The sequence below is a fragment of the Lathyrus oleraceus genome, chromosome 7 (genome assembly GCF_024323335.1).
Source record: "Lathyrus oleraceus cultivar Zhongwan6 chromosome 7, CAAS_Psat_ZW6_1.0, whole genome shotgun sequence".
Classification (NCBI taxonomy): Eukaryota; Viridiplantae; Streptophyta; class Magnoliopsida; order Fabales; family Fabaceae; genus Lathyrus; species Lathyrus oleraceus.
In genome coordinates, this window is record NC_066585.1 from 255,096,751 (window position 1) to 255,124,677 (window position 27,927).

The 27,927-nt window shown below is 35.2% G+C and overlaps 3 protein-coding genes and 1 pseudogene across 10 annotated transcripts; 2 read left to right on the forward strand and 2 right to left on the reverse strand.

Moving 5' to 3' along the window:
- The first annotated feature begins 10 nt into the window (after nt 1-10).
- On the forward strand, nt 11-27,905 carry LOC127101251 (putative pentatricopeptide repeat-containing protein At1g10330). 2 transcript variants are annotated; one of them, XM_051038611.1, is made up of 4 exons: nt 11-301; nt 409-530; nt 1,301-2,389; nt 27,451-27,905. In XM_051038611.1, the coding sequence occupies exons 1-4, from the start codon at nt 156-158 to the stop codon at nt 27,738-27,740; spliced, it is 1,647 nt and encodes a 548-aa protein (XP_050894568.1). In that variant the 5' UTR covers nt 11-155; the 3' UTR covers nt 27,741-27,905. The 2 variants fall into 2 exon arrangements, with proteins under 2 accessions (XP_050894568.1, XP_050894569.1); XM_051038612.1 differs by lacking the exons at nt 11-301; nt 409-530; nt 1,301-2,389 and adding an exon at nt 1,040-1,259 and having other exon boundaries at nt 26,318-27,905.
- LOC127108259 (fructose-bisphosphate aldolase 6, cytosolic-like) lies at nt 5,007-6,230 on the reverse strand (annotated as a pseudogene).
- LOC127101258 (protein NUCLEAR FUSION DEFECTIVE 6, mitochondrial) lies at nt 9,379-11,719 on the forward strand. 6 transcript variants are annotated; one of them, XM_051038620.1, is made up of 4 exons: nt 9,434-9,713; nt 9,821-9,942; nt 11,253-11,316; nt 11,429-11,719. In XM_051038620.1, the coding sequence occupies exons 1-3, from the start codon at nt 9,568-9,570 to the stop codon at nt 11,267-11,269; spliced, it is 285 nt and encodes a 94-aa protein (XP_050894577.1). In that variant the 5' UTR covers nt 9,434-9,567; the 3' UTR covers nt 11,270-11,316; nt 11,429-11,719. The 6 variants fall into 6 exon arrangements, with proteins under 6 accessions (XP_050894579.1, XP_050894576.1, XP_050894577.1 ...); XM_051038623.1 differs by lacking the exon at nt 11,253-11,316 and adding an exon at nt 10,386-10,439 and having other exon boundaries at nt 9,435-9,713; XM_051038624.1 differs by lacking the exons at nt 11,253-11,316; nt 11,429-11,719 and adding exons at nt 10,386-10,439; nt 10,710-11,013 and having other exon boundaries at nt 9,435-9,713.
- Nucleotides 23,855-26,117, reverse strand: LOC127101253 (uncharacterized). 2 transcript variants are annotated; one of them, XR_007794594.1, is made up of 6 exons: nt 25,745-26,117; nt 25,040-25,195; nt 24,815-24,947; nt 24,688-24,727; nt 24,407-24,550; nt 23,855-24,262 (listed from the first exon to the last, which is right to left on the reverse strand). XR_007794594.1 is itself a non-coding variant. In XM_051038614.1 (5 exons), the coding sequence occupies exons 1-5, from the start codon at nt 25,985-25,987 to the stop codon at nt 24,463-24,465; spliced, it is 660 nt and encodes a 219-aa protein (XP_050894571.1). In that variant the 5' UTR covers nt 25,988-26,117; the 3' UTR covers nt 23,855-24,462. The 2 variants fall into 2 exon arrangements, 1 of the variants encoding a protein (XP_050894571.1); XM_051038614.1 differs by having other exon boundaries at nt 23,855-24,550.
- Nucleotides 27,906-27,927: the final 22 nt, after the last annotated feature.

Genomic DNA, 27,927 nt, shown 5'->3' on the forward strand with positions numbered 1-27,927 from the left:
CATAGTCAAATTGTTGGTTATGCGGGGGTTTAAGGTTCAGTTACGGGGGTGCTGGTAGATTTTTCTGAAATAAGGTGAACTTAGGCTCAAGCCCAATAGCCACGAAAGAGATAGAGACCACAGTTTCTACTATCTCAACAATTCCGTTCACTACAATGGCCTCCACCGCCGCCAGATCAATATTCCGATCATCTTCTTCAGCCAGATCAGCGTTTCGCGTCGCATCGGAGGCAAAACCAGCACGTTCTCCATTCCGCACCGCCTCCACTAAACCTCCCTTGCCATCACAGTCCACATTCAGGTAATAATCGATACACGTATCCACTGGAATATTCGTTATCTCCGTGTTTTGATTCCATTTTCCAAATTCACATTCGATTAATGCTTTGGTTTTGTCTGTGTGATTAGGTCCCCTGTTGAATTGAGTTTTTGCGTGGAATCCATGATGCCTTACCACACGGTCACTGCTTCTGCGCTCATGACCTCTATGCTTTCCATTTCAAGCCGCAACTACGCGTGGCTTTCAGAAGGTATTATCAATCAAACTGTTTGATAATACTTTTCAAAAATTCAATTTGTTTAGATGCAAGTTGAATTATTTTTGTTTAGTTGCATTGTTAATTATACACAAACTGAATTATTCATTTGGATTCTAATACTCAGTAGCATGTGGTGCGTTTTGGAGAAAATTGAATAAGAACTTTTTTCTTGTCATATTTTTGTGTGATTGATCAAAGTGCTATACGAACACCTTACTCTGAATGAGTTGAATCTTATTCTCTTTTGTGTTATTTGGCATCTTTAATACTAGGATTTATTAGAATCGGGTTTAGAAAATATTTGCGGTTTTATGTAGTAAAGAGTAGTTGAATTAGAGCTTGAAGAAAACCTGTGCGTGATATGTGCCCATTCGCTTTGGGCTTGCTAGTTTGTCTCTGTTTTGATTTCCTGACCATTGGTTTAATTTTGAATTAGGTAGCTAAGCATCTCTAGGATTCCTTGATGTTCTTTCTACAATTATTTTTCCGGGTATGTTTTCTTTTAGTTCTTGTGACTGAGATTTAATATATGGTGATGCAGCACTCAAATATATACATAATTGTAGGCACAAGGAAGTTTGTCAATTTGATCCTTGACAATATTTTTCCATAATTGCGCTAATCATGTACTGTACCAAATATTAATGGATTAGTTTATTCCCTACTTCGCTTTTCCCTGCACCCCTTCGTAAAACAAACACCCAACTAAATCATTTAGAGGTTTTGATTAGTTTTTAAGGTTTGTGTTATGCGTTATTCAGGTGAATGTTTGTTGCAACTGGCACAACGTTGTTTGAAGCATCCAATACAATTGAAGCAAATTCATTCTCTTGTCATCACCAATGGTTACCTCCTTTTTCACCATAACAAATGGATTCCAACACTTCTCTACAATGCTCTCATAAAAGCCTATCATGTTCAAAACCACAACAAGGTTCTTGTCATTTTTACTCACATGCTTTCAAACAATGTCTCACCCAACACTCACACTTTCCCTCCTCTTCTTAAATCATCACCTCATTCTCTTGTCACATCTCTTCATTCTCAAGCCCTCAAACGTGGAATCTTGTCTGACCCCTTTGTGCTCACTACTCTTCTTGTACTCTATGCAAGAAACAACCACCTTGTTTGTGCACAAAAGGTGTTTGAGGAAGTTCCTCTCTTTTGTATTGTTGCTTCCAATGCAATGATCAATGCTTTTTCAATGAATGGTAATATGCAGTGTGCTTTGTCACTCTTTCAATCTATGCCGTACCAGGATGTTGTTTCGTGGACTACTATGGTTAATGGTTATGCTGTGAATGGGAGTTTCGGTGCTGCGATTCGGTTTTTTGGGAGGATGATGACTCGTAAGGATGTTGTGAGTTGTTTGGTGAAACCAAATGAGGCTACTTATGTTAGTGTGATATCCTCATGTGCTGGTTTAGAAGGAAAGGCTGCTCTTGATTTCGGAAGGCAAGTTCATGGTTACATATTGGTGAAAGGGGTTGATTTGGGAGTTTTCGCTGGAACTTCGTTGATAAATCTTTATGGAAAGATGGGGTGTTTGAACTATGCTGTGAGTGTTTTTAGAGTAATGGTTAAAAGAGAGGTTTGTACTTGGAATGCAATGATTTCTTCACTGGCTTCCAATGGTAGAGAGAAGGAGGCATTTGATTTGTTTAAAAAGATGAAGAAGCGTCAAGGGTTGCAACCAAATAGCATTACCTTTGTGGCAGTTCTTACAGCATGTGCTCGTGGGAGGTTTGTTCGGGAAGGATTGGAGTTGTTTGGATTGATGTCGAGTGAGTTTCAAATAGTGCCAGTAATGGAGCACTATGGCTGCATGGTTGATCTTTTGGGAAGAGCAGGTCATATTCAAGAAGCTGCTGATATCATAAGAAATATGCCTTTTCAGCCCGATGAATCTGTATTGGGTGCCTTTTTGGGTGCATGTAGGATCCATGGAGCTATTGAACTTGGAGAAGAAATAGCGAAGGAGATGCTTAAATTGCAGACGGAACACTGCGGCCAATACTTGCTATTGTCAAGCATGAATGCGGAGAAAGAAAGATGGGGTCATGCTGCTGATCTGAGGAAAGAAATTATGGAGTCTGGAATTCACAAACTTCCAGCATTTAGTATGGTTCATTTGACATAATCTTACTCAAATCTATTAAATATGTTATCTATTTGCTCTATTGTACATAATTTTTAGATATTAGAGTGTTATGGTTTACAAGAGTCATTATAATTTTTATGTACACCTCAATGTTTCAGTAACTTGGCATAGAAGGTTTGTCTAGTTGAGTTGTAATATTCAACATTGTTATGCACATCTTTATGTTTCAGTAACATGGAATGGAAGGTTTGTCTAGTTGATTTATAAGATTCAACATTATTTCATATTGTTAAGATTTAAGTTGATCAATGGGGTTTAATGCTTTTTTTCCCTGTCACTGGTTTTGCGGCATAGAAGAAGGTGAGTAGGTTCTCATGTTTAGAGGGAGAATCTAAATAGAAAGTCATTGGGTAGTGTTAGGAAGAGTAATTCAACAACATATGGTTTATTGTTGATTGTAAGTCTAATTGTACTAAGCTACTAATAATGAATTTCCTTTCTTGGGTTATGGACTCATCCCCCTCAGAGGTAGGTGTAGTTTCACCGAACTGGGTAAACAATTGATTATGTTCTTTATTGCTTTTCTGCTCCATCATCTAGTGATTTTTGTTATAACATCGTGTTCGACATCTGTCCCATGAGGAACATGATTTCAATTGGTATTAGAGTAGGCACTCTAACCTATTGGGTGAGCTCTAGGGAAAATGAATTTTGCTTAAATGGAGATAATTAAAGATGAAGGATCTGTCAACAAAACACCTATTTTGGATGATACAAATTATGATTATTAGAAGGTGATGATGATGGCTTTTATCAAATCTCTGGGAAGCAAAGCATGTAAATTTGAGTTAAAAAGATGGAAACATCCAATAATCACTACTGAAGATGGCACGACCGGTCTGAAATCAGAAGCAGATTGGATTGATGCTGAAGATTATGAAGCCCTTGGGAACTCCAAGACATTGAATGAAAGTTTCAATGGTGTGGACAGGAACATGTTCAAGCTTATCAATACATGTTTTGAAGCTAAAGAACCATGTGAGCTTTTAAATATTGCACATGAAGGCACATCCAAGGTTTGCATGCCAAGGTTGCAACTCCTAGCAACAAAATTTGAGAACATGAGGATGAATGAAAATGAAACTGTGGGTGAGTTTCACATCAGATTGTGTAACATTGATAACACATCCTTTGCCTTAGGTGAAAAGATGTATGAAGAAAAGCTTGCGAGAAAGAATCTCATATGATTATCTAAGAGGTTTGATATGAAAGTGACTACTATTGAAGAAGTTCAAGACCTAAGTAGAATAAAGGTTGATGAACACATTGGTTCTCTACAAACCTTTGAGATGTCCATCAATTAAAGATCATAAAAGAAGAACAAGCTATAGCCTTTGTATTCAACACTGAGGAAGTTGGAATTCAAGGTGACAAAGAAGAGAGCTTGGTAGATGATATAGCTCTTCTTGGGAAAAAATCAACAATTCCTTGAAGTATTTGGACATGAATGAATGACCAATGTCCTAGACAAAAGGTCCAACATCATTCCCCAGGACAAATACATGAATGAAGAAAAACCCAATATTGGGAAGGGTACTTAGTGCTTTGAATGTGAATGCTATGGACACATTATACAAGAATTCCTTAACTATCTAAGAAAACAAAAAAAAGGTATTAACCATCTCTTGGTATAATTCTGAAGGTGAAGGTGAAGGGGAAACTGCCAACAATGTAATAACATATTATGGAAAATGTGTGTCTGAGGAGAGACAAGTATTGATGATATATTTGAAGAAGAGCTTGATACTTATTTAAACAAGTGGAAAAAAGTATGTTTAACTATAGACAATTTGAAGAAGACCATTGGTATTCTTCAGAAGGATTCAGAAGAACTTGCTTCAACCATCACATATGGAGAAGAAAATATTTCTTCTCTAAACTCTAAACTGGAAAACTCGATTCTTCTTGAATGGTAGTTAAAGAATTCAAGCTTACCTGATAGAAAAATTATAATGTGGAGAAATGACAAAGGATGTGAATAGAACCAATAAAGGGATGGGCATGAAAGATGTGAACAAGAAGATTGCCCCCCCCCCCCCCCAAGGAGGTTGATATTTCTGGAATGAAGACTGAACTTCTGAAGTTGGACCATATCTCCCAGCATCGTGCTCAACATGTGTCACCTTATCATAGGAGAAACAATAAACAACCTCTGATATGTCACCATATGGAAAATATGGACGTCCAAGGCCTTATTGCTTCGAATGGTTGAAGTTAAACATCAGAGGACACAAAGAAGTTCATGCTAACAATCAAACAACTCCAAAAATAAGCACAATCAGAACCTCACAAGCATATTTTCATAATTAGTATTTGTAATCCTTAACATGAAATGAATCTAAAGCACCACCACCAAGGTTATAACCACCTTAATAATTTCCAAGGGTTGCTTCTAAATTTGTGTTACACCTAACAAGCAATGCAACTTGTGCCCTAGGGATATTTTCGGGTTTTCTACCCCAAGCCTTAAGAGTACTCTACTGAAGTGCCATTCCATAAGAGAATTTCAGGCTCCAAGGCTTTTTTCCCTTAAGTTTGTTCATTGCATTAAGGTTAAAAGTTTCTTTCTCTTCATTTTGTCCACCAGACAAGAAAATTATAGCAGGAACAATGGCCAGAACGGTTCGTAACAAAGTTCAAATGATGTGTTCGACTATAACCTTAAGAGCAACTTTAGTTGAATATGATCCTGGTATCACCATATTAAGCTTCAAAAGGGTACCTTCAAGAAGAACATGATGGTCACTCAATGCCTTGTAACACACTTCAAGAACAAGTTCGGTTACTTCGGTGCATTTTGCAATGTCATGAGATCCATCTACTAGAATCTCAAGCTCAACAATTGGGACCAAACCGTTTTCTTGGCATATGACCGCGTAACATGCTAAACTATGAGTGTTTTCGTGGATTGATAATGAAGATGGTTCATTTGGATCAATCTTTAAAATGGCGCGCCATTTAGAAAACCTTGAACCTGCTTCATAATCCTTCTTGCACCTTTGATTAATGTCATCCAAACCTTGAGTTGTGGTTTCGTCATTTGTGAGGAGAAGTTCAACGGTTCCCTTGTCAACCTTGATACCAAGAAGAACTTCAACTTTCTTCAACACCTTCGTAAAGAGTTCGCCTATACACAATTGAAAAATATGTCAGGGTCATAAACAAAGTCGTCTAAAGCTTTTAGAGGCCCTATGTAAGCATGGGTTGTAGGCAGGCAGTTAGATTGATGGTGTGTTAAGGCTACTAGGAGCATAATGCTCTTTGAGTAGTGATAAATGTGTATAACTTAAGAGTTTTTCATAGCATTAACCTTTTGGGTGTAATGATATTTCTTCCCTCCCATTGTGGAAAGGTATTTATAAATGCTTTTTTGGATCTAGGTTGTTAAGTTAGCGGGCAGTTATGCCCAAGTTTATGACCAAGGAAGTGGTCAAGGGAAGACTTAGTCTTCCCAGGACCACGGAGGAAGTGGTTTCCCCTCTTGACTGACTCTCTTTAGTTAGTCATTGTGGGTCTATATCATCACCCATGTCTACTGGGTGATTAGGACAATGGGAGCCCAATTGGGAGGGTTGTATTATCGCATCTGGGAGAACTCTGGACCCATTATGGGTGCCCTAATGGCCCATTTTGGGCAGCCGATGGCTTCATTGGGCGTCTCGTCTCTTTCCTCCTTAATGACATTCCTCATAAGCCACCCCCATCAGGGCCAAATAAAAATATAACACTACAAACATGTTTCATTTGGTCTTGATTTTTTACTGTACATATAAAACCAATAGGTATCAGCTCTCGTTACCTAATATTGTTGGTCTTATGTTAACCATGTTGACTTTCTCGTTTGGGTTTGCCTACTTAGAATATCGAAGGGAGACAAACTTCACATGGACACTAGAGAAGCTGAAGGAGATATTCACATATGAGAAGCTGCTTTCCAAGGTCATGGTGACAGATCAAGAATTTTCCTTGATGAATGCCATTGAAGTTATGTTCAAAGTGCAAGGAGTACGTCGAGGCTAATAGGCAATAACCTGTTATGGATATATGGGACAAAGTTATGTATTAAAATAAGATGTTTGAGTTTAAGCAACACTAACATCATTTTGAGATATTATGTGCTCATATCCTTTCATTTGTTGATTATGTGTGCCAAACAAAGTTATCACCCTATAAAGAAAAGTTTGTTGCTGCATGGACTAACCAAGTTACTCATTTAGGGAACACGAAAACAATCATGTACATTCTATAATATTGTGAGTTTAATATTATTACGCAAATTTTAATCTATTTATTTATTGAATTTTTCTCTAATGTTGTTTTATAGGTTAGAGTCTTCTCATTAGAGACTCAAAAACATGTTGAATACTAGTCGAGGAAATTTGTGCAAATATTGTGATGCATCAAACACCACGTTGAAGCTACAACTAGGTGCAATTAGAGCATTGTTTCAAAAAAGTGTTCTCAATACTAAGCATTGGTAAAACACTCCATTTTACTCGATAATGAACGACTTCGTCTCAAGACATTGTATGAAACACTTTGTGAAGGAGTTGGAAATAGTAAACAGAGTTGGTGCTGACAAGGTTGTATGTGGATATTTCATTAGGACAACACATGGGTTACCTTGTACATGTGAACTTGCAAATATTAAAATACAAGGTTATCTTATTCCATTTAAATCCATTAATTTGTTTTAGAGGAAATTACATATTGAGGAGTATAAAGTCATTGAAGAAGAGAGCGAGACACAATTGTACTAAAGCGAAGAATGTAAAGATGTGAAGATGTATTTCAGAACCTTGCATATTGTTGGTCAGAGGGCCATCAATAAAAAGGTGTGTGAACTTAAATATCCATGCACAAATTATATGTGTCCACCACCAGTGAAGTACAAGCCAAAAAAGGGAGTTAATAAGAGTAAAAGGGAGCAAAAGAGTGATGAGAATCACAATCCTTCAAATTGAGAGTATGTTGATGACTTATAGGGAAATCAAACATCCATAAACTCATCTAATAAATCTCCATCAAGTCAACCGTCTAGAAAGTCTTCAAGACATCTTTACCTGGCTTATTTTCTTATTTTCTTGCATGACTATATTCAAGATATTATAGATGTGGATGTTGATGGAAATTGTGATTTCAGTGCTATTGGAGATTTACTTGGATGAGGTGAAGGTTCATGGTCTTTGGTTTGGACACAATTAGATGGTGAAGTTTCAAAACGGTCATTTATATTTCAAGTTGTTCTATGATAGTATCGGAAGTTAGGAGTTCATTGTGAATCTCTAGCTTGGGTGTTCAATATCGTGAGAAATGATAACAATTTCTAACATGAGTTATCCTATTACTTCTAGATATAATGTGATATTGGACTTGTTGTCTTGTAACTTTAACATCACTTTCTTCCTACTTGTGATATCTTCATATATGTCTAGGAGTAGACAATAAATTATTTCTATTGGTTTTGTCGTCCATTTTCTCTTGTCAATGACCACTGAAGAGAGAGTTGTAGTGGATGTGAAAGAGTATGAGAAACAACATATCCAAATTGTATACGATATTGGGAAGAAGAAGTCAACATGTTTTGGATTGTATTGATATTGTTGCATGGTTAGAATTGTATTGATATTTATGTAGGGTTATGATTGAACTAACACTTTTGGGGGGTTGTGATTGTACCAATACTTTTGTATGGTTGTTATTGTACCAACACTTTTATATCTTATGTCATGTTATATTAGGTTATACTCATGTTATGTTATGTTATGTTAAGTTATATTCATGTTGCATAATGTAATGTTAGTTTTCATGTAATACAATGTTAAATTAACGTCTCAATAAAATAAAATAATCCAGTACAACATAAAATATTCAAAACAATCCAAAATAATGCCATAAAGACAACAAATAATGAACAAGCATATAACATTTAAACTTGTCTATCATGGGCTAAACATCATTAGTAACGACAACATCTGATTCATCATTATGATCTATGGATCGACTAGTTCTATTTGCGCTAGTCTATAGATGGTTGTCTCTATCATCTCCGCCGCCTCCACCAGAGCTCTTTGCAACATGTCTATCACTCAATCTAAATATCTTTTTTTCCAACTCTTCCTCTTCTCCTCATTAAAAATAAAAGAAATACCATAAACAACTAAAAACACTATTGGCCTACTAGATTTAAAAAAAATCTGGTCACACTCCTACATATACATTTTTTTTGAAATAATCGATAACCAACATTATAACCTTACCGATAATTTTAAAATATCTGATAAACTACATTCATTTTTACCGGCTATTTTAAAAAAATTGATAAAATCTTATAGTATTTATATTAATTTTTAAAAAAACTCGATAAAAATGCATCAACAAAATTATATTATACGGGATATTCCTAAAAATACAATATAAACCTATAAATTTGATACCAACGATTTAAAAAAAACACTATAAAAATGTATGTTTTATGTGAAAAATCAGGTATTATAGCCAAAAAAATCGATTATAACACATAAATCGAATGAAAACCACTACTTATTAATAAAATTAGGTATTTTTTCACAAAATTTCAAGGCAAAATGTTTTTTATTTTTTTTTAAATTTGAAATATGTGATTTTGATTGTGAAAAATTGATTTTTATGATTGATGGGTATCATAGTCAAATTGTTGGTTATCCGGGGGTTTAAGGTTCCGTTACGGGGGTGCCGATAGATTTTTCTGAAATAAAGTAACTTAGGCTCAAGCCCAATAGCCACGAAAGAGATAGAGACCACAGTTTCAACTATCAGGGTTTTGGACTCCGCATAACAACCAAACCAAAAAACCCTACACCTATCTCAACAATTCCGTTCACTAAAATGGCCTCCACCGCCGCCAGATCAATATTCCGATCATCTTCTTCAGCCAGATCAGCGTTTCGCGTCGCATCGGAGGCAAAACCAGCTCGTTCTCCATTCCGCACCGCCTCCACTAAACCTCCCTCGCCATCACAATCCACATTCAGGTAATAATCGATTCACGTATCCACTGGAATATTCATTATCTCCGTGTTTTGATTCCATTTTCCAAATTCACATTCGATTAATGCTTTGGTTTTGTCTGTGTGATTAGGTCCCCTGTTGAATTGAGTTTTTGCGTGGAATCCATGATGCCTTACCACACGGTCACTGCTTCTGCGCTCATGACATCTATGCTTTCCATTTCAAGCCGCAACTACGCGTGGCTTTCAGAAGGTATTATCAATCAAACTGTTTGATAATACTTTTCAAAATTTCAATTTGTTTAGATGCAAGTTGAATTATTTTTGTTTAGTTGCATTGTTAATTATACACAAACTGAATTATTCATTTGGATTCTAATACTCTGTAGCATGTGGTGCGTTTTGGAGAAAATTGAATAAGAACTTTTTTCTTGTCATATTTGTGTGATTGATCAAAGTGCTATATGAACACCTTACTCTGAATGAGTTGAATCTTATTCTCTTTTGTGTTATTTGGCATCTTTAATACTAGGATTTCTTAGAATAGGGTTTAGAAAATATTTGCAGTTTTATGTAGTAAAGAGTAGTTGAATTAGAGCTTGAAGAAAACCTGTGCGTGATATGTGCCCATTCGCTTTGGGCCTGCTAGTTTGTCTCTGTTTTGATTTCCTGACCATTGGTTTAATTTTGAATTAGGTAGCTAAGCATCTCTAGGATTCCTTGATGTTCTTTCTACAATTATTTTTTCGGGTATGTTTTCTTTTAGTTCTTGTGACTGAGATTTAATATATGGTGATGCAGCACTCAAATATATACATAATTGTAGGCACAAGGAAGTTTGTCAATTTGATCCTTGACAATATTTTTCCATAATTGTGCTAATTCTGTACTGTACCAAATTTTGATGGATTAGTTTATTCCCTACTTCGCCTTTCCATGCACGCCTCCGTAAAACAAACACCCAACTAAATCATTTAGAGATTGATTTAGTGAGACCATACACATTCTTTTTGATTGTAGGCCTAAAGACTATTTGAAGAGCAGGAAGCAAAGGTGGATGCTGAAACTTCCTGTGATATTTTGAGCTTTAAACCAAAGATTTTGTTGCTACTAGGAATAATTTTTATGTAACTAATTATTTGATATTATTTAGGCTTTTAGTGCACAGTTGTGTGCTCCTGAATTTGATTGTCATGCAGAATGTCTCTTAATTTACACTGGGAGTTATCTTATTCTCTCTCAATCTTTCTCTATATGAATAATATTTTCCAGTGTTTGTGCCTCTTGAAAACTATCATCATTTATCTAGAATTGGATAAGAACAGTGACCATCTTGCTGTACTGTAATTTATTTCCCGATTTGCTTGCATCATACATTGTAATAAGTTCACCCTGTGTTCAAGGTTGAGTAGATTCTGATACTGATATTCTTTAGGAGAAATTCTGTTGAGTAGATCGCTTTTATTAACACGGAAACTTGTTTATCTTAGGACTTCTGTTGATCTTTTTGTATGTTAGGCCGTCTATAATGTGTTCTCCATTACTTTTCTTTTCTACTTTCAGCCGGAGATGAGTCATGATGTGATAACTACAGAATCCAATAAAGATTATGCTCAATATTTACATGGTGGTTACCAAAATTGTACTTTTTTCTTCTTGTGTTTGAGCCTTTCTTGCTGGAACTTTTGAAAATGTAGGATTATCATTTCAAGTTCTGATTCAATGTTTTGCTTGTATAGGTCTGTGATATCCCTTAGAAACCGGCTTTGGCTTTCAGAGTCATGGTTTTCACTTCTATTGCCATAATTTGTTTCCGTCTTCAGTATAAGAAGACGGCTCGCCATCCGTTCTCAGAACATTGGGCAGTTTTGTTGTAAGGGTATTCTTAGCATCTCAATATATGTTAATGAAAGAGAAGATTATGTTTCTCCGGAAGTATTGACAAAATTATGTTTCATTTCAATGTATATTTACTTGCAAATGTGTTTTAAGATCACATGATAGCTGATATAATAGATGTTTGGTTTTTATTTTGAAAGAGGCAAAAAAAAAACAATTTAAGAAGTTTAGATTTGATTTTGACTTGTTTGATTCATTTAAAATAGATTTGATTATGTTTTTTTAGAATTTATTCTAATTGAAATTAGAATCGAAAGCTTTTGAATTTAAAGGATTTTTACATTGAAATTTAAATTTTCTATTCAACTCACTTTTACATAAATATATCTAAACTTTAATTGCTTTTCCTTCAATATACTTGGTCAAAAATCAATTCACTCGATCAATTTTTCTCATACCTGTTAGGGATCTTCTCAACAAACAACTCTCATAAGTTCAACAAACAACTCTCATAAGTTATGGGCACAAAATGCTTAGTGCTAAATACTCGGGAGGTATCTTAACACTTCTATGTTTTGAAGACATGTTTCGCATTTTCTTAACATCTCTCATAAGTTATGGGCCCAAATGCTTAGTGCTAAATAACGGTGAGATATGCACCTTCTTCATGCTAACATGACCTTGACACCCTCAATTAAATCTGACACATATTTTCATAATTTTCAAATTGTCCATGGATAAATTTGATTTAAAAAGTGCAAATGAAATTTCTAGTATTCATTCAAATTTTTTGATAACTGATCAATTTTTTTATAGTTTATTTTTAAATTGGTGGTATAATTTTTTTTATCGTTTTTTTAAAAATGTAGTTTATTAAAAAATTTGAAAAGTGACGTAGTTTATTGGAAATTTTGGAATTTTAGATAAAATGTTAAAAAAATTCAAAAATTTTATTTCTAAGAACTTTTCGAAATTTTTGTTAAAAGCAATAAAAAATCCAAAAAAAAATTAATAACGGTTTTAAGGTATTAGCAACTACAATGTGGAGGTATCAAGTTTAATCAAAGGGATGACGAGTTAATTCTTCTAACATAACTTCTGGTTATTCATGCATTTGGTGTGTGTAAGACCCCAATTTTGACCCTAAGATCCTTCATGATATCTCATCATATGCATTGGCTTTGGGATCACACCTTGACATCTTCCTTACCCCTCATTCATTGGGTTTGCATTGGGAGAGATCACCAAACACATTTGATTGTATCATACTTTGTTTTTCATTATCTACTAACCAAAATATCAAAAATATGTCTATGTATAGCTTTGTTTCTTTTGTAGGTAGTGTGTGCATTCACCAATGCCTCATCAAGCTCACAACTAGGGTTTGAGACCTTCAATATAAGGAGATCAATCAAGAGATGGCTCACATTGATTCTAGATATCATATGTGGATCCCAATGATCTCCATTTATCATTTTGATTAAGAAATCATCAAGAGTTTGAAGCTAGGTTGCCTTGGAAACTCTAATTCATCTTGGTATCTTGTGGGACTTCCTCAACAAGTTTCTTCAATATTTGATCAAATATTTCAAGGGATACTTCATTTCACATCATCTTAGGCATATATGATCCTCCACGAGTCCAAAATATCAAGAGAACTTCAAGTTTGCAAGTTGGTTCAAAGAGGTTGACCAGAGAAAGTCAACTGGTCAAAACTGGGGTTCCCTAGACCTTATCTCCTACACTTTTTGTCATTCTAAAATGATTCAAAGATAAACGTTACTCCTTATGACATTCCAAACAACTTTCATGTTGAGGTCAAGAGCTAGTTTTGTTTGGAAAATCATTTTTTATGGTGAAAGATTATATGTCATTTTGTATGTGTCACAGTTAGGAGGTTAACTTCCAAGGACCATAATTTGCTCAATTTTTATGAGATGAAGGCTATCCAAGTTTAATGATCAAATTCAAGATGTCTTATCCAAATTTGATTCTTTGAGAAACTTCAATTTCAACTTTCAAGGGCATGTGCCAAGAGGAAATATTATAGGCCATTTTGGGCCATTACTATTGAACAAGCAATTTTCCTCAACTTCTAAAATGTATAACTCCTTCATGCCAAATCCAAATGAGGTAAAATTTGTGACCAAATTGAATAGGTTTGAAAGAGATACAAATTTGATGAAGTAACTATTTCCATTTGAATCCCATAGCAAAGGTTATTCAAGGTGGAAGAAGTGAACATTTTACTTGGTACTTAGAAAAATTTCAATTATATTTGATTTACCAAACTTCCACCTCAAAATTCATCATTATCCAAGCTTCAAATGGAGAAGTGTTTAACATAAAAGTTGTTCCCCTTGATCTCACCTTTCCAAAAAGTCCAAGATCACCTCATTTGGACCAAGATTGAGGGACTTGCGCTTGGTTCCTTTCATAGGTTTGTTTTGGCAAGATTTGAATTCAATTGTCCATTTCCTTTTGCATGCTTATATGTTATGGTTTCAGTACTCAATGTGCACGAATTGAGTTGGATTGCATCATTCCTTAGGCCCAAACCATTGCCCATGCATCCATGCACCAAAGTTGCTAAAATTGGCAAATTTTTAAAGTGTGTGAAAAGCAACTTGATACACTATAAATACAAGGCCATTGTGATCAGAAAGGGGATCCCTGCTTACCCAAACTTTGAACCATTGCCTCCCTAACCTCCATTAAAAGATAAACTTGAAGGTTTCACTTGAAATCGAGTTTCAAATCTCCTTCTGTTTTGAGATTGAAACTCCAAGAATCCAAGCCCTTCTTTGATCTAATTCACTTCCTGCAATCTTCTGGAGTCGAGCCAATGTCAATTGGAAGCAAGATCAAGCCAGATTCAAGCTACTTGAAGGTGATTTTTCAGAAACTTTCTCTATTCGATTCTCTCTCAATTCTTCACCATTCTCTTTGATTTTTGATTGGCTGAAGTCCTACCAATGTAGGCAACAAAATTGAGTTGCTTTGAGGTCAAATCGAAGCAACTCGGATCATGAACCTCAAATTTCAAATCCATGTATCTTTCAATATACTTGGAATTGGAAGAAATGGAGGTCAAATTCGTGCTCCTGAGCATTTTTCCTTCAAAAACATGTACTCATTTTTCATTTTCCGTTTGGTTGGTGGTGGACCAGTCCGGTGAGGTTGACGGGAGAAGATGACCAGAGCCCTAGCTCTGGTGCTGTGTTGGCATGTCCGGAACCATTTGATTATCATCCCACGCTTTAATTTAATCCTTTGCTTTTACATACCAAGTTTGCAACGCATTGACTGCAGTGCATCATGGAACACACGCGCTTGGCCATCAGTTATGCTACCTCAATTAATAAGGGAGATCTAATGACCCCTGTTTTTTTTTTGTATTTTTCGAATTTCCATTTAATCCACTTATTTTATTTAATTCATATAAATTTCATTTTTAATCCAAAAAATATGGGGCTTTCACCAAAAATCTTTAAATATTTTTCTCTTCCACATTCTGAATTAAAATTATTTTTTGGATTGATTTTGAAAATTTTCATGAATTAAATAGTTTTGTGCATACTTTTAATTGTTTAAAAATACCTCAGACTTTTCAAAAATTGTGAAATTTTTAACTAAGGTCCTTTGACCTAGGATAAATCCCTTGGCCATTTATTTGGTATTTTGAAGGGATTTGAGGTTTTGTCTAAATAAAAATGCATTTTAATTCATTTTTAAATTGATTAAATGTTTAAAAATTATGTTGATCTATTTTTATGGTCTTGTGAAATTTGACTTTTTGTTTGGGCCTTGTTCATGATTGATTTGACTTTTGTTGGATCAAAACCATTGGATTTAGGGGATTGATGAAATGTACATTTCATCTCCCAAAATGAATGGATGGTTTTGATTTTGATGAAATTCCTCTCATGATCAATTTATGTTTCTATCTTCCCCTCCCTCTTCATCTGCATCCCTATTCTTTCCCATTCCCTCATTTGACCAATGAAATCTCTAATGTCTAAATGTTAATTGATTCATCAATGACCTTGTGTCAGATGAATCAATACAAGTGTGACTGAGATAGGTCCATCCCATTTTCTTTTAGTGTGTGGTATATTTTAGGAGTTTGGTTATTTGTACCAAAACTCTAACATGCATTAACACCTATATTTTTATTGTCCGGTCTCAGATAGTTGTGACTTCTACATAAGTCCAATTACGATTGCTTAACATAAAGCTAAATTTGACCCTCAAGGCATATCATTCTAGTAAGTGAGATTGTAAGTCTCTCATTCTTCATGGCATTGTGTGGAGACTTTACCTTTTTTCCTTTCATGAGAGCTAGTGACATACTTGTTGAATTATCTAAGTTGGAGCCCTTCTCATGGAAGATGTATTGGTTCAAGGATTCATACTTGTGAATGAATGATTGAGCGTTCTCCAAAGAATTACTTACTCAATTAAAACTCAACACTAACTTTTGACTAACCATTGAATAACTTTTATTCATTATGCTTTTACTTTCAAGTCATTTACTATTATGCAATTTAAATTTCAGTCATTTATCATTCATTGCCATTTACATTTCATATAACTTGTTTATGTTTATGTCATTTTCACTTTGCTCATTTGAGCTATATCTTGTGATTGTATATACATTGTTTGTGTGTTTTGGTTTTGTTTGTGGTCTTAGGATCTTAAAATACCTATAACAACAAAAACCCAAAAAAACATCTGGTGGACTGTTGAACTTGATCTGAACTTTTGGACTTAGGATTAGGCAACATTCCCTGTGCAAAAAGGACTTGGTCAATGCCAACATTCTGAGACTGAGCTATTGTGAACTACGCCTTTATCTGATACAATCCTTGGAAATTGCCTGGGTTCATCTGCTACTCTATCTTTGTGCTTAATTGTTATTTTGTTCTTATGTATGATGCTTTGCTTTGAGTTGATCAAGGAATGTTTCATCTGATACATGGGAAGACAATGAAGATTGCTAGCTATTGGAATTGCTTGCTTGGATGTGGCTATCTTTATTTGATGCCTTGATCTTCATGATGTTTGGATAATTGCTCATTGCTTATTGATTATTGCTTGATAAAAGTTCAAAGAAAAATGGATTTCTATATGACATTCTTGTCTGTTGGATTGCATCCCATTGGTCAGATCTTTTCAACCCTTAACTTTTAAACTTTTGCTTAGGATATCCTCTTCATCTCCTTCCCCTTCTTTAATTTTAAAATCTCTCCCCCTTTCCAAAAACTTTCTTTGCTTGTAATTTCAAACTTAGACTTTGCTTTAATGATTAGAAACTTTGGCCTTATGCCACTAAATTTTCAAACTCTTTCTTAAATCAAATTTGTAAATAAACTTAATCATATTGACTTAAAATTTCAAAAGACAAAAAGAACTAACAACTCCATTTAAACTTTTGGCCCTTTGTGTCTTTCTTATCAAACTTTTGTTAAAAGCAATTCACCAACTTATTTGAATTTTTTATTATGAACTACGAGGTTTTGATCCCTCATTTTTATGTTGGTATGTAGGCACAAGTCCGAAGGTCTTGTCAAACACAAAACTATAATCAATGAATTCTTTTCTCATCCCCACACTCTATTTTTTCTCAAACATATTTTATACCAAAAACACATGCACACATAAAAAAGGATTCCCTAGGAGTACCTAGGACACTTTGGGTGCTAACACCTTCCCTCTGTGTAACCAACCCCCTTACCTGTAACCTCTGACATTTTATTAGTTTTGATTTGGAAACTTCTTATCTTTAGGTTTTGTTCGTACTTTTCCCTTTTCCTTTGGAAACAATAAAAGCGCGGTGGCGACTCTGGTTTTATTGACGTTAAGCTTATCCATAGCTTGATGGTCATGGATTTATTCGTAAATCTGGTTGTGCGAGAGTTTTTTTTCCTTTTGGTATGCTAAATGGAAATGTGATGTTTATTATCTTTGCAATTTGGTTCATTGTTCATATTAGTAACACAAATATCAAAGACCATGAGTCGAGTTTCCATTATAAAGACCATGTCGGAATTTTCTAACAAAATGAGACTTAGCAAGGCTCGAACTGTAAGAGGACTCTCCAACCTGCTGCAGTTTCAACTTAAATTTTTTATTGAGATAGTTAGTGTTGGATTTCCAACACCACCTCTGGTCCTGTGTAGTTTGGTTCCTTTCGTGTGACAATCTGCTTTCTCTTCTTTTCCCCACTCCCATAATCCTCTGCACTTCCTTTAGTAATCATTACATCCACCAACTGCCTCTTTCCACTCTCCAAGTCCACCAATTATACTTTGCTTAAGTTCACCTTCCTTTTGATCCACTTCTTCCTTTTAACAATTATATCTTTTAAAATGTTTTAGAGACTTGGCACTACTCTTTCAGAATTAGTCAAGAATAATATTCAGAGTGTGTCCATGAATTATAATCATGAGGGTTTTATAATTTGGAATGACTCATCGAATGAGGTTTATTGAGTTTTGAGTGGTTATATATGGTTGACTTCTGATTTGGATCATCGAGATACTCATTTGGATTGTTGGAGTTTGATTTAGAAATTACATCGGCCTGAGAACACAAATCTTCTTGCATGGTTTATCGCTCACAACCCTCTTCCTACTAACTTCATTTAGATATTCTTGCATTAGACGCAACCACTTGCATGAAACTGGTCTCTATACTCTAAAAAAACTACCCAATTTCTAGAGTTGTTATTAAGCATGATGAGCAAGGCATATAATGAGCTTTCATAGTGTGTAAGTTATAACTGAAATGATTAGTTGGTTAAGTAGTTTTAGTTGGTTACAAGATTTAGTTAGGATGTAACTAACTCTAGATCACTATATATGCTTGATGCCTTGTAATGATAAAACTCAGTTGTGAAATATACAAGTTTTATCTTCTCATTCTTTATGATGCAAGCTTTGTTTTTCTATTTCAATGGTGCATGACTTGTAGTTTCACATGGAATAATTGACCTGTAGCTAGGTTTTCATTGCATTCATCGTTGCATTCTTCTCGTTCTTCTTCATAACTCAGTTATTTTTTCTTGTTTTGCACTTCATCTTCTCCATTTTTCTTTCCAACCATGTCTGCCGATAGTTCTTTGAGTTCTTATTCTTCTATCCATGCTAACACCACAGTCTCCACTACAAATAAAGGTTATCAAAATGACACACTCAATCCCTATTTCATGCATCCTAATAAGAATCATGCACTTTTTCTCATCACCCCTCTCTTGAACGCCGGTAACTACCATTGTTGGTCAAGATCCATGACAATGGCGTTAAGATCCAAAAACAAACTGCATTTCATCAATAGTACATTACCTCGACCACCATATGAAGATCGTGACTCCATTTCTTGGAATCGATGCAACACAATGATCATGTAATGGTTGAATAACTCAGTCGAACCTTAGATTTCACAAAGTGTTTTATGGATGGAGACCACTTTAGGCATATGGAGGGAATTGAAAGACTGTTTTTATCATGGAGATGTATTCAGAATTTCATAAATTCAGGAAGAAATTTGCATCCTTAGGCAAGGTGATTGTTCCATTTTTTCTTTTTATACAAAATTGAAAATGTTATGGCAAGAATTGGACAATTTTTGTCCAATTCCTACATCTGAATGTGATATTTCGTGTTCATCCATTAACAAGATCCACATCTATCGAGATTCTGATTAAGTAATCAGATTAATCAGATTTCTCAAAAGTTTGAATGATAGCTACTTTGCAGTTAGATCCTAAATCATGTTGATGGATCCTCTCCCAAATATTTGCAAAGTTTATTCCTTACTTGTTCAACAAGAAAGACAACTTATAGTTCCTATTGATAAATCCAAGTTTTTAGCTTTCCCTGCTACTCAGTCTCAAGGTAGAGGTAACAACTCCATTCGAGGAAGAGGATCAAGAGGTGGTAGATCATTTTATGGTCGTGTAAAAGGCATGAGAGTTTGCACTCGTTGTGGCATGACCAATTACATTATAGATACTTGTTTCAAAAAGCATGGCTATCCTCCTCATTGGCAACAACAAGGTCAAGTTAATAATGTTTCCACTGATCATGATCAAGAAGACGAGGATCAACCTGAAACATCTGAAGAACAACTCAATGATAGTGCATCTGGCCTCATAGGTTTTACACCTGCTTAACACAAGGCTTTACTAGCATTACTTCATCAGTCATCTACCTCTCACAGTGTTAATCATCTTATAACTCAACCTAAGTCCAATACAATATTATCTGCACTATTCCTAATCAAGATATTGCTGAATTTTTCATTCTTGACACAGGAGCAACTGATCATGTGTGTTTTTATAGAAGATTATTCTCTTGTTTGAAAATAATTCCTTCAATGACTGTTAAATTACCTAATCGTTCCTTAGTCACAACCAATTTTGCATGAACTATTCATTTTGATGATAATTTTGTTTTGACAAATGTGTTGTACATGCCTCACTTCATATTCAACCTTATTTATGTGCCTAAAATTACTCTTAGTCTAGAATGTCAATTGGTATTTAACACTACTACTTGTTTCATACAAACCTCTTACTCCAATCATATGATTGGTGTAGCTGAATTAAGAGGAGGACTGTACATTCTCAATCACCCTCGAGTTTCCATCCCTTCCACTACTCCTTCTTGCATCAACTCGTTACTTTCCAAACACAAGTCTAGTTTAGCCATCAATTATGTATTCTCTAGGCATGACACTGATTATAATATTTGGCATTGGAGACTTGGTCATCCATTAAGTCCCAAGTTGATTAAAATAAAGAAATATTTTCCTTTTACCTCTATTGCACCTTCTACTTTACCCTCTGATGTTTGTTTTTAAGTTAAGCAAAAGAGAATGCCATTTCCTGATAGTACTTATAAGTCTGCTCATATCTTTGATATGGTACACATGGACATTTGGGGTCATTTGTCCATTCCTTCCATCAATGGTCATAAGTATTTCTTGATTATAGTTAATGACATGAGTCGTTTTACCTGGATTTTTCTCATGAAAACCAAGTTTGAAACTACCAATCTTATCAAAGCCTTTGTTTTCATGACCCTTACCTAATACAGTAAATCCATTAAATGTTTTAGATAAGATAATATTAATGAGTTTCTACTGCAAGATTACTATAAATCCAATGTCATTATTCATCATACCTTATGTGTTTGTACTCCTTAACAACATGACATAGCAGAGAGAAAACACCAACACATTCTTGTCATTACTCGAGCCCTTTTGTTCCAAGCTCAACTCCTAAAATTTTCTGGTCCTATGCTGTCAGTCATGCCATCCACATCCTTAATAGACTTTTCACACTTTTCTTACATAACAAGTTACCTTTTCAAATACTACATAATTGCCATCCTGATATTTATTCCCTTAGAATCTTAGGCTCTTTATTATTTGCTTCCACATTGCAAGCACATAGAAAGAAACTAGATTCCACGTCTAGAAAGTGTCTATACTTAGGACTCAAACTTAGAGTCAAGGGTCACGTCTTGTTTAACTTGCATTCCAAGGAAATCTTATTATCTAGGGATGTTGTATTTTTTGAAACCATTTTTCCCTATAAACATTCTTCCAATTCTTCATTTACTCACCATTATTCTTCCTCTCATCCATCACATTCTAATGATGTTTTTGTTTTCCCTTATATTACTGAATCTAACTCTCATTACTCCTCTGCTAGTCAACAACCAAACTCGCCTGTACCTACCCATGTCACCAGTCCTAACAATGCTTCTTCCAATCTTCCTAATCCCCCTATTATTCCTTCCATTTCCAATAGTCCACTTGTCCCTAATCCTTTGTTCAATCTTGATCTTCAATTGAGAAGATAAACTATAACTAGTAAACCTCCTACTTACCTCCAAAATCACCATTGTAACCTAATTGAGAATACAATTCAGCTCAACAATTCAACTACCACTCAATCTTCTTCCCAAAGTAAGTATCCTTTATCTCAGTTTCTTTCTTACCATAATCTTTCTCCTACACACAATCAATATATTCTTCATATGTCTTCTATTTCTGAGCCTAACACCCATGAAGAAGCTATTTATAACAAGCATTGGAGTGATGTTATCCAATTTGGGCTAACTGCACTCATGCAGACTCATACATGGAACTTAGTTCCTTTGCCTCAACACAAAGAAGCCATTGGGTGTAGATGAGTTTTCAAACTCAAACTACATGCTGATGGTTCTGTAGAGAGATACAAAGCACATTAAGTGGCTAAGGGTTTCACCCAAATTGAAGGTCTGGATTACATGGACACTTTCAATCCTGCTGTCAAAATGACAACCATCAGGGTTTTCATGGCCATTAAAACTGCACAACATTGGCCTTTGTTTCAGCTAGATGTCAACACAATCTTCCTACATGGTGATCTTCTCGAAGAAGTCTATATGCAACCTCCTCCTGGTCTTTCCTTGCCTCATCCCAATATGGTTTGTAAGCTCCAAAAGTTTCTTTATGGCCTGAAATAGGCAAGCAGACAATGGAACACTAAATTCACTAAAACTCTATTACAGTCGGACTACACTCAATCTAAATCAAACTACTCCTTGTACACCAAATACAATGGACTTTAATTCACAATCATCCTTGTCTATGTAGATGACTTGGTCTTAGGGGGGACTGATGTTGATGAGATCACTAACATTAAGACACTCTTACATAACAAATCCAACGTTAAGGATCTAAGAGTTCTCAACTACTTTCTTGACTTTGAAGTAAGTAGAACCATACTTTGTCAAAGGAAATACACATTGGATCTATTGCATGATGCATGCCTAGCTGGAGCAAAACCATGCAATACTCCCATGCAACCTCATCTTTAGTTGCACAAAGGATCTGGTGAACTTATTTCTGATCCTACTGAGTACAAAAAATTGATTGGGAGACTCTTGTGCCTCACACATTCTAGGCCTGAAATATTCTATGTTGTGAGAAAACTTAGTCAATTTTTGAGTGCTCCTACTACTGAACACATGTTAGTTGGCATTCATGTTCTGGAATACCTCAAAGAAAGTCCCGGTAATAATGTGCAAGACATATAATGAGCTTTCTTAGTGTGCAATAGCTAAAATCATTAGTTGGTTAAGTAGTTTTAATTGGTTATAAGAGTTAGTTAGGATGTAACTAGCTCTAGATCACTATATATTCTTGATGTCTTGTAATGATAAAATTCAATCGTAAAATATACAAGTTTTATCTTTTTCTTTTGTGATGCAGACTTTATTTTTCTATTTCAATAGTGCATGAGTTGTAGTTTGACAGTTGTTTGGATAACTATTCTTTTTTTCTAACTATGCAAACTTTCTTTCTACTATGCTCGTGACTGGTTTAACTATTCTTTTTTTCTAACTTTGTATGCTCGTGACTGGTTTCATCAACATGCTATTTGTTCTACTGGATCCCTTTTCATCATCACTTGTTGGGAAATTTAGAAAGTTAAAAATGATGAAAATTTTCAATATATTAGGAAGCTTACATGTCGATTGTTTATTGTACTTTTAACTCAACTTTATTTTGTAGGTTTTGAATACTATCACTAGGTTGTAGAGCATTCAACAAGTTGCGTGGCTTTTCCATATGGTTCCTAGTTTGAAGTGGCGATGGTAAATCTTTTCGTAATCCAAGTCGTGCTGGTTTGAATGAGCTCGTTTGTAAATCTGTTGTGTTTGGATTTACGCCTTTTTTAGATCGTGTTCTTGTTCCTCTAACTTTCTAGTCTAACTTTCTAGCAGAGATGCATGCTATCTTTAAAGGTCTTCAATTGATTTGGGATCTAGATTACGATATTATTATTTTGGAATCAGATTCAAAATCCACTATTGATTTTATTCTTAAAGAGAACATCACTTATCATCCTCGCACAATTATCATTGTTTAAATTCGAGCTTCAAACCCCAAATTGGTCTTAACTTTTACTCATACCCTTAGAGAAGGTAGATTGGTTGGCTAAACATGGACTCATCTTGATGTTAACCTTAAGTTGTAGACTACTCCCCCTCCATAAATAGCGCATGTCCTACTTGAAAATACAATGATGTTGCATCCACATTAGTTTGTTTCTTGTCATCTTTTCTTGTAATAAAAATAAAGACTCGTTGGAAAAAAAAACATTAATACAGTCTTGAACAAATAATGCCCGTCTGACAAAAAAAAAATGAACAAATTATGCTCTATGAAATTACACTTTTAGAATCATGGTGATATTTTGAGGATGACTGAAAATCTTATGATATCATGCATTTAGGTATTACGGAATACTGTACATTCAGATTGGATTGGAAGTAAAAGTTTCATGTTATAAATTTGATTTCTGCAAACTAAGCAATCAACTATAAGGGAAGAATTGGGGCTCCCCTTTTGAGGCACATGCAACGAGGGACATTAATGAAAGTTCCAACAAGTATTGTAACACACTGAAGAACATTCCAAGGAACACTAAACCTAAAATCTGCCTCCCAGCACATTTTTCTGGTCTTTTCATAACCAGATTCAACAATTATCCACAAGAACAAACACAAATTATCCCAAATACAATTCCTAGTTGAAAAGCTAGCTCCTACATAATCACTTTATATATGAAATAGCGCCTGATTTCACAGCTGTCTGCATAACAGAGCTGGTCTTCAATGTCAACAGCTTTCAAAATGTAAAATCTTTAGCGGGGAACAGAAATGTTAATAAACCTACAAATACAAGGGTTGATGTTAATGTTACAGCTTAAGTGCGAGTATAACCATGATAAGGGTCGATGATAATGTTACAGCTTAAGTGCGAGTAGAACCAAACATATAATAAAGGAGGAATATAATCTCGCATAGATATCATACCTCATTGTAAAAAATTTTAAAAAAGCAAATTACTGGTAGAGTCTGCTGCATTCATTTTACTTGTTCATAGTTGATGATAGGTAAAAATTCCAAAATATTGAGCCCATTGACATAAAAGCTACTCGAGCTGGAAGAGGCACCACCCTGTACAGATTCCATAAAAATAGCAAAGGAATGTAAGACTCATCAATGTCTAAGCAATTCAAACCACAAATAACTAGAATAATTAGTAGAATAATTGAATGCTAAATCATGCATGTGAAGAATGTGAATACGCGTACCAGAAGTTTAACACACTGACAGGGACCCAAAATCTAAACCCTGAACAGAAAAATTTCACAGAAAGATATTAGAAGAAATATGCATATCAGTAAGTCGAGAGTAACAATTAGGCAATGAGGTTTGTACCATAGAGTAAAGCTGGAAGAGCATCTCTTTTGTATTTTTCTGGAAGCTCTGAGAGCTTCTGTTGCCATAAATTGTTCCACGCAAAGACAACCGCAATGACACACGGACCCAACACAATCTGGTTTAGTAAAACCTGTCAAAAGAAAAGATAAAAAAAAAAAAGAGAAATTAGAAGCTGTCACTATCCTTAACTACTGCATGCTTCTACAATGCATAATACAATACCTTTAGCATTAGGTTCTGGACATTTGGTTTAGGGAGACAATGATCAAGCAACTGGTACCAGGCAAAAGAACCAGGACCATAGAAAAGGAATCCATAGGAAGTCATTCGCAGAGCACGTAGCAAATCGTGTTCCGAAAGAAGCCTCGACAATACATCCTACAGAAAACCCGTTTGGTTTATAACAAACTCCAAAGTATCACCATGAAATTTTAACGCAAAAATAAACAAATAGCAGCTCACATTCACCCTCTCAACATGACCAAAACCAAAAACCATTCAGCACATATTATGAAAAACAATATGTTTTTCTCTAATGGCTATAACCATTTGCCAAACGGTAGCACTTACATTAATCTTGACATGATGGATACACCTAAAAAACAACTCTTTCAAACTTCAAAGAAAACACACTTCAGCTGAACCTTACAGAACTATAATTTTACATCAAAAGAATCAATATATAACATCTATGAATCACGGACACTCTAGACATAACACTCATATTGACACACTGTTACAGCGACACTGATAATAATTTTAAAAAATAACAAATGTAATAACAAACTTTTATTTTTAGGTGTTGGTGCTAGTAAAACACTAATTTCATACAAAATTAATCACCTATTACAAAAATACGTCAAAAAATTACCAAGGCAAAATTCTTTTTTATTTTTCTGATAATTTCTATTGAACAGTAACACTTACCTGAGAGGCATTTTCATCCGTCTCTTTGGCTTTGCTCCAACGGTTACTGATCTGAGCAATTGTGTCACCGGTAAGGGCGAGGGAGGCGGCTGTTATCGCCTGCTTCACCGGGAACTGATAACCACCTCCGACGATGGAACCAGGCGAAGTCGAGTTAGAGCGAATACGACGCCGTCGAGATTCCGGTGACGGATTCCACTTCCAGAAGCCGCTAAATCCACTCCCAAATCCAAGCGCGTCCATTCCCTCTCGAAAAACACGCGATTTTTTAGCTCTTAAGTCTTATTCTTATTTCAAGACTCTAACATGTGGTGTGAGTCTGAAACAAAGAAAAAGTGAAAACGCAGCGTTTCAGGCTCAATTTTCCCTTTCCCAAATTCAACAAAAATGGAAAATTTTCAAAATATAAAATATAAAAATGGATTTTTTTTTTCAATTCCGGAATCGGGTCTTCAAAATCAGTGACAATAGTAAAAAAATTTTTTTTTTTTTCTTTTCAAAACCTTACTTTATACCCTTTTTTGAAGTGAAACTAGGAAGATTTTTCAGTTATACGTAGAACAAAGTGCAAAGGTTTTGATTAGTTTTTAAGGTTTCAGGTGTTATGCGTTATTCAGGTGAATGTTTGTTGCAACTGGCACAACGTTGTTTGAAGCATCCAAAACAATTGAAGCAAATTCATTCTCTTGTCATCACCAATGGTTACCTCCTTTTTCACCATAACAAATGGATTCCAACACTTCTCTACAATGCTCTCATAAAAGCCTATCATGTTCAAAACCACAACAAGGTTCTTCTCATTTTTACTCGCATGCTTTCAAACAATGTCTCACCCAACACTCACACTTTCCCTCCTCTTCTTAAATCATCACCTCGTTCTCTTGTCACATCTCTTCATTCTCAAGCCCTCAAACGTGGGATCTTGTCTGACCCCTTTGTGCTCACTACTCTTCTTGTACTCTATGCAAGAAACAACCACCTTGTTTGTGCACAAAAGGTGTTTGAGGAAGTTCCTCTCTTTTGTATTGTTGCTTCCAATGCAATGATCAATGCTTTTTCAATGAATGGTAATATGGAGTGTGCTTTGTCACTCTTTCAATCCATGCCGTACCGGGATGTTGTTTCGTGGACTACTATGGTTAATGGTTATGCTGTGAATGGGAGTTTCGGTGCTGCAATTCGGTTTTTTGGGAGGATGATGACTCATAAGGATGTTGTGGGTTGTTTGGTGAAACCAAATGAGGCTACTTATGTTAGTGTGATATCCTCATGTGCTGGTTTAGAAGGAAAGGCTGCTCTTGATTTTGGAAGGCAAGTTCATGGTTACATATTGGTGAAAGGGGTTGATTTGGGAGTTTTCGTTGGAACTTCGTTGATAAATCTTTATGGAAAGATGGGGTGTTTGAACTATGCTGTGAATGTTTTTAGAGTAATGGTTAAAAGAGAGGTTTGTACTTGGAATGCAATGATTTCTTCATTGGCTTCCAATGGTAGAGAGAAGGAGGCACTGGATTTGTTTAAAAAGATGAAAAAGTGTCAAGGGTTGCAACCGAATAGCATTACCTTTGTGGCAGTTCTTACAGCATGTGCTCGTGGGAGGTTTGTTCGGGAAGGATTGGAGTTGTTTGGATTGATGTCGAGTGAGTTTCAAATAGTGCCAGTAATGGAGCACTACGGCTGCATGGTTGATCTTTTGGGAAGAGCAGGTCATATTCAGGAAGCTGCTGATATCATAAGAAATATGCCTTTTCAGCCTGATGAATCTGTATTGGGTGCCTTTTTGGGTGCATGTAGGATTCATGGAGCTATTGAACTCGGAGAAGAAATAGCGAAGGAGATCCTTAAATTGCAGACACAACACTGCGGCCAATACTTGTTATTGTCAAGCATGAATGCTGATAAAGAAAGATGGGATCATGCTGCTGATTTGAGGAAAGAAATTATGGAGGCTGGAATTCACAAAATTCCAGCATTTAGTATGGTTCATTTAACATAATTTTACTCTTCTCTTTTAAATATGTTATCTATTTTAATCTATTGTACATAACTTGAATCACTTGCTATCTTGTCATTGATAGAAATCAATTGATGATAGCTTTCTGCTAAAGTACTCTATTCCCACCAAATCAGAAAAGCGAATACATAATTTCTCATTGTTGAATATCTATTTCAGTGAGATGAGA

Coding starts and splice junctions, on each gene's coding strand:
- LOC127101253 (XM_051038614.1), bottom strand. CDS start 25,987: ATGGACGCGCTTGGATTTGGGAGTGGATTTAGCGGCTTCTGGAAGTGG. Junction 25,196..25,744: donor CGGATGAAAATGCCTCTCAG/GTAAGTGTTACT, acceptor GGTTTTCTGTAG/GATGTATTGTCGAGGCTTCT. Junction 24,551..24,687: donor GTCAGTGTGTTAAACTTCTG/GTACGCGTATTC, acceptor GAATCTGTACAG/GGTGGTGCCTCTTCCAGCTC.
- LOC127101258 (XM_051038619.1), top strand. CDS start 9,568: ATGGCCTCCACCGCCGCCAGATCAATATTCCGATCATCTTCTTCAGCC. Junction 9,714..9,820: donor CCATCACAATCCACATTCAG/GTAATAATCGAT, acceptor CTGTGTGATTAG/GTCCCCTGTTGAATTGAGTT.
- LOC127101251 (XM_051038611.1), top strand. CDS start 156: ATGGCCTCCACCGCCGCCAGATCAATATTCCGATCATCTTCTTCAGCC. Junction 302..408: donor CCATCACAGTCCACATTCAG/GTAATAATCGAT, acceptor CTGTGTGATTAG/GTCCCCTGTTGAATTGAGTT. Junction 531..1,300: donor CTACGCGTGGCTTTCAGAAG/GTATTATCAATC, acceptor TGCGTTATTCAG/GTGAATGTTTGTTGCAACTG.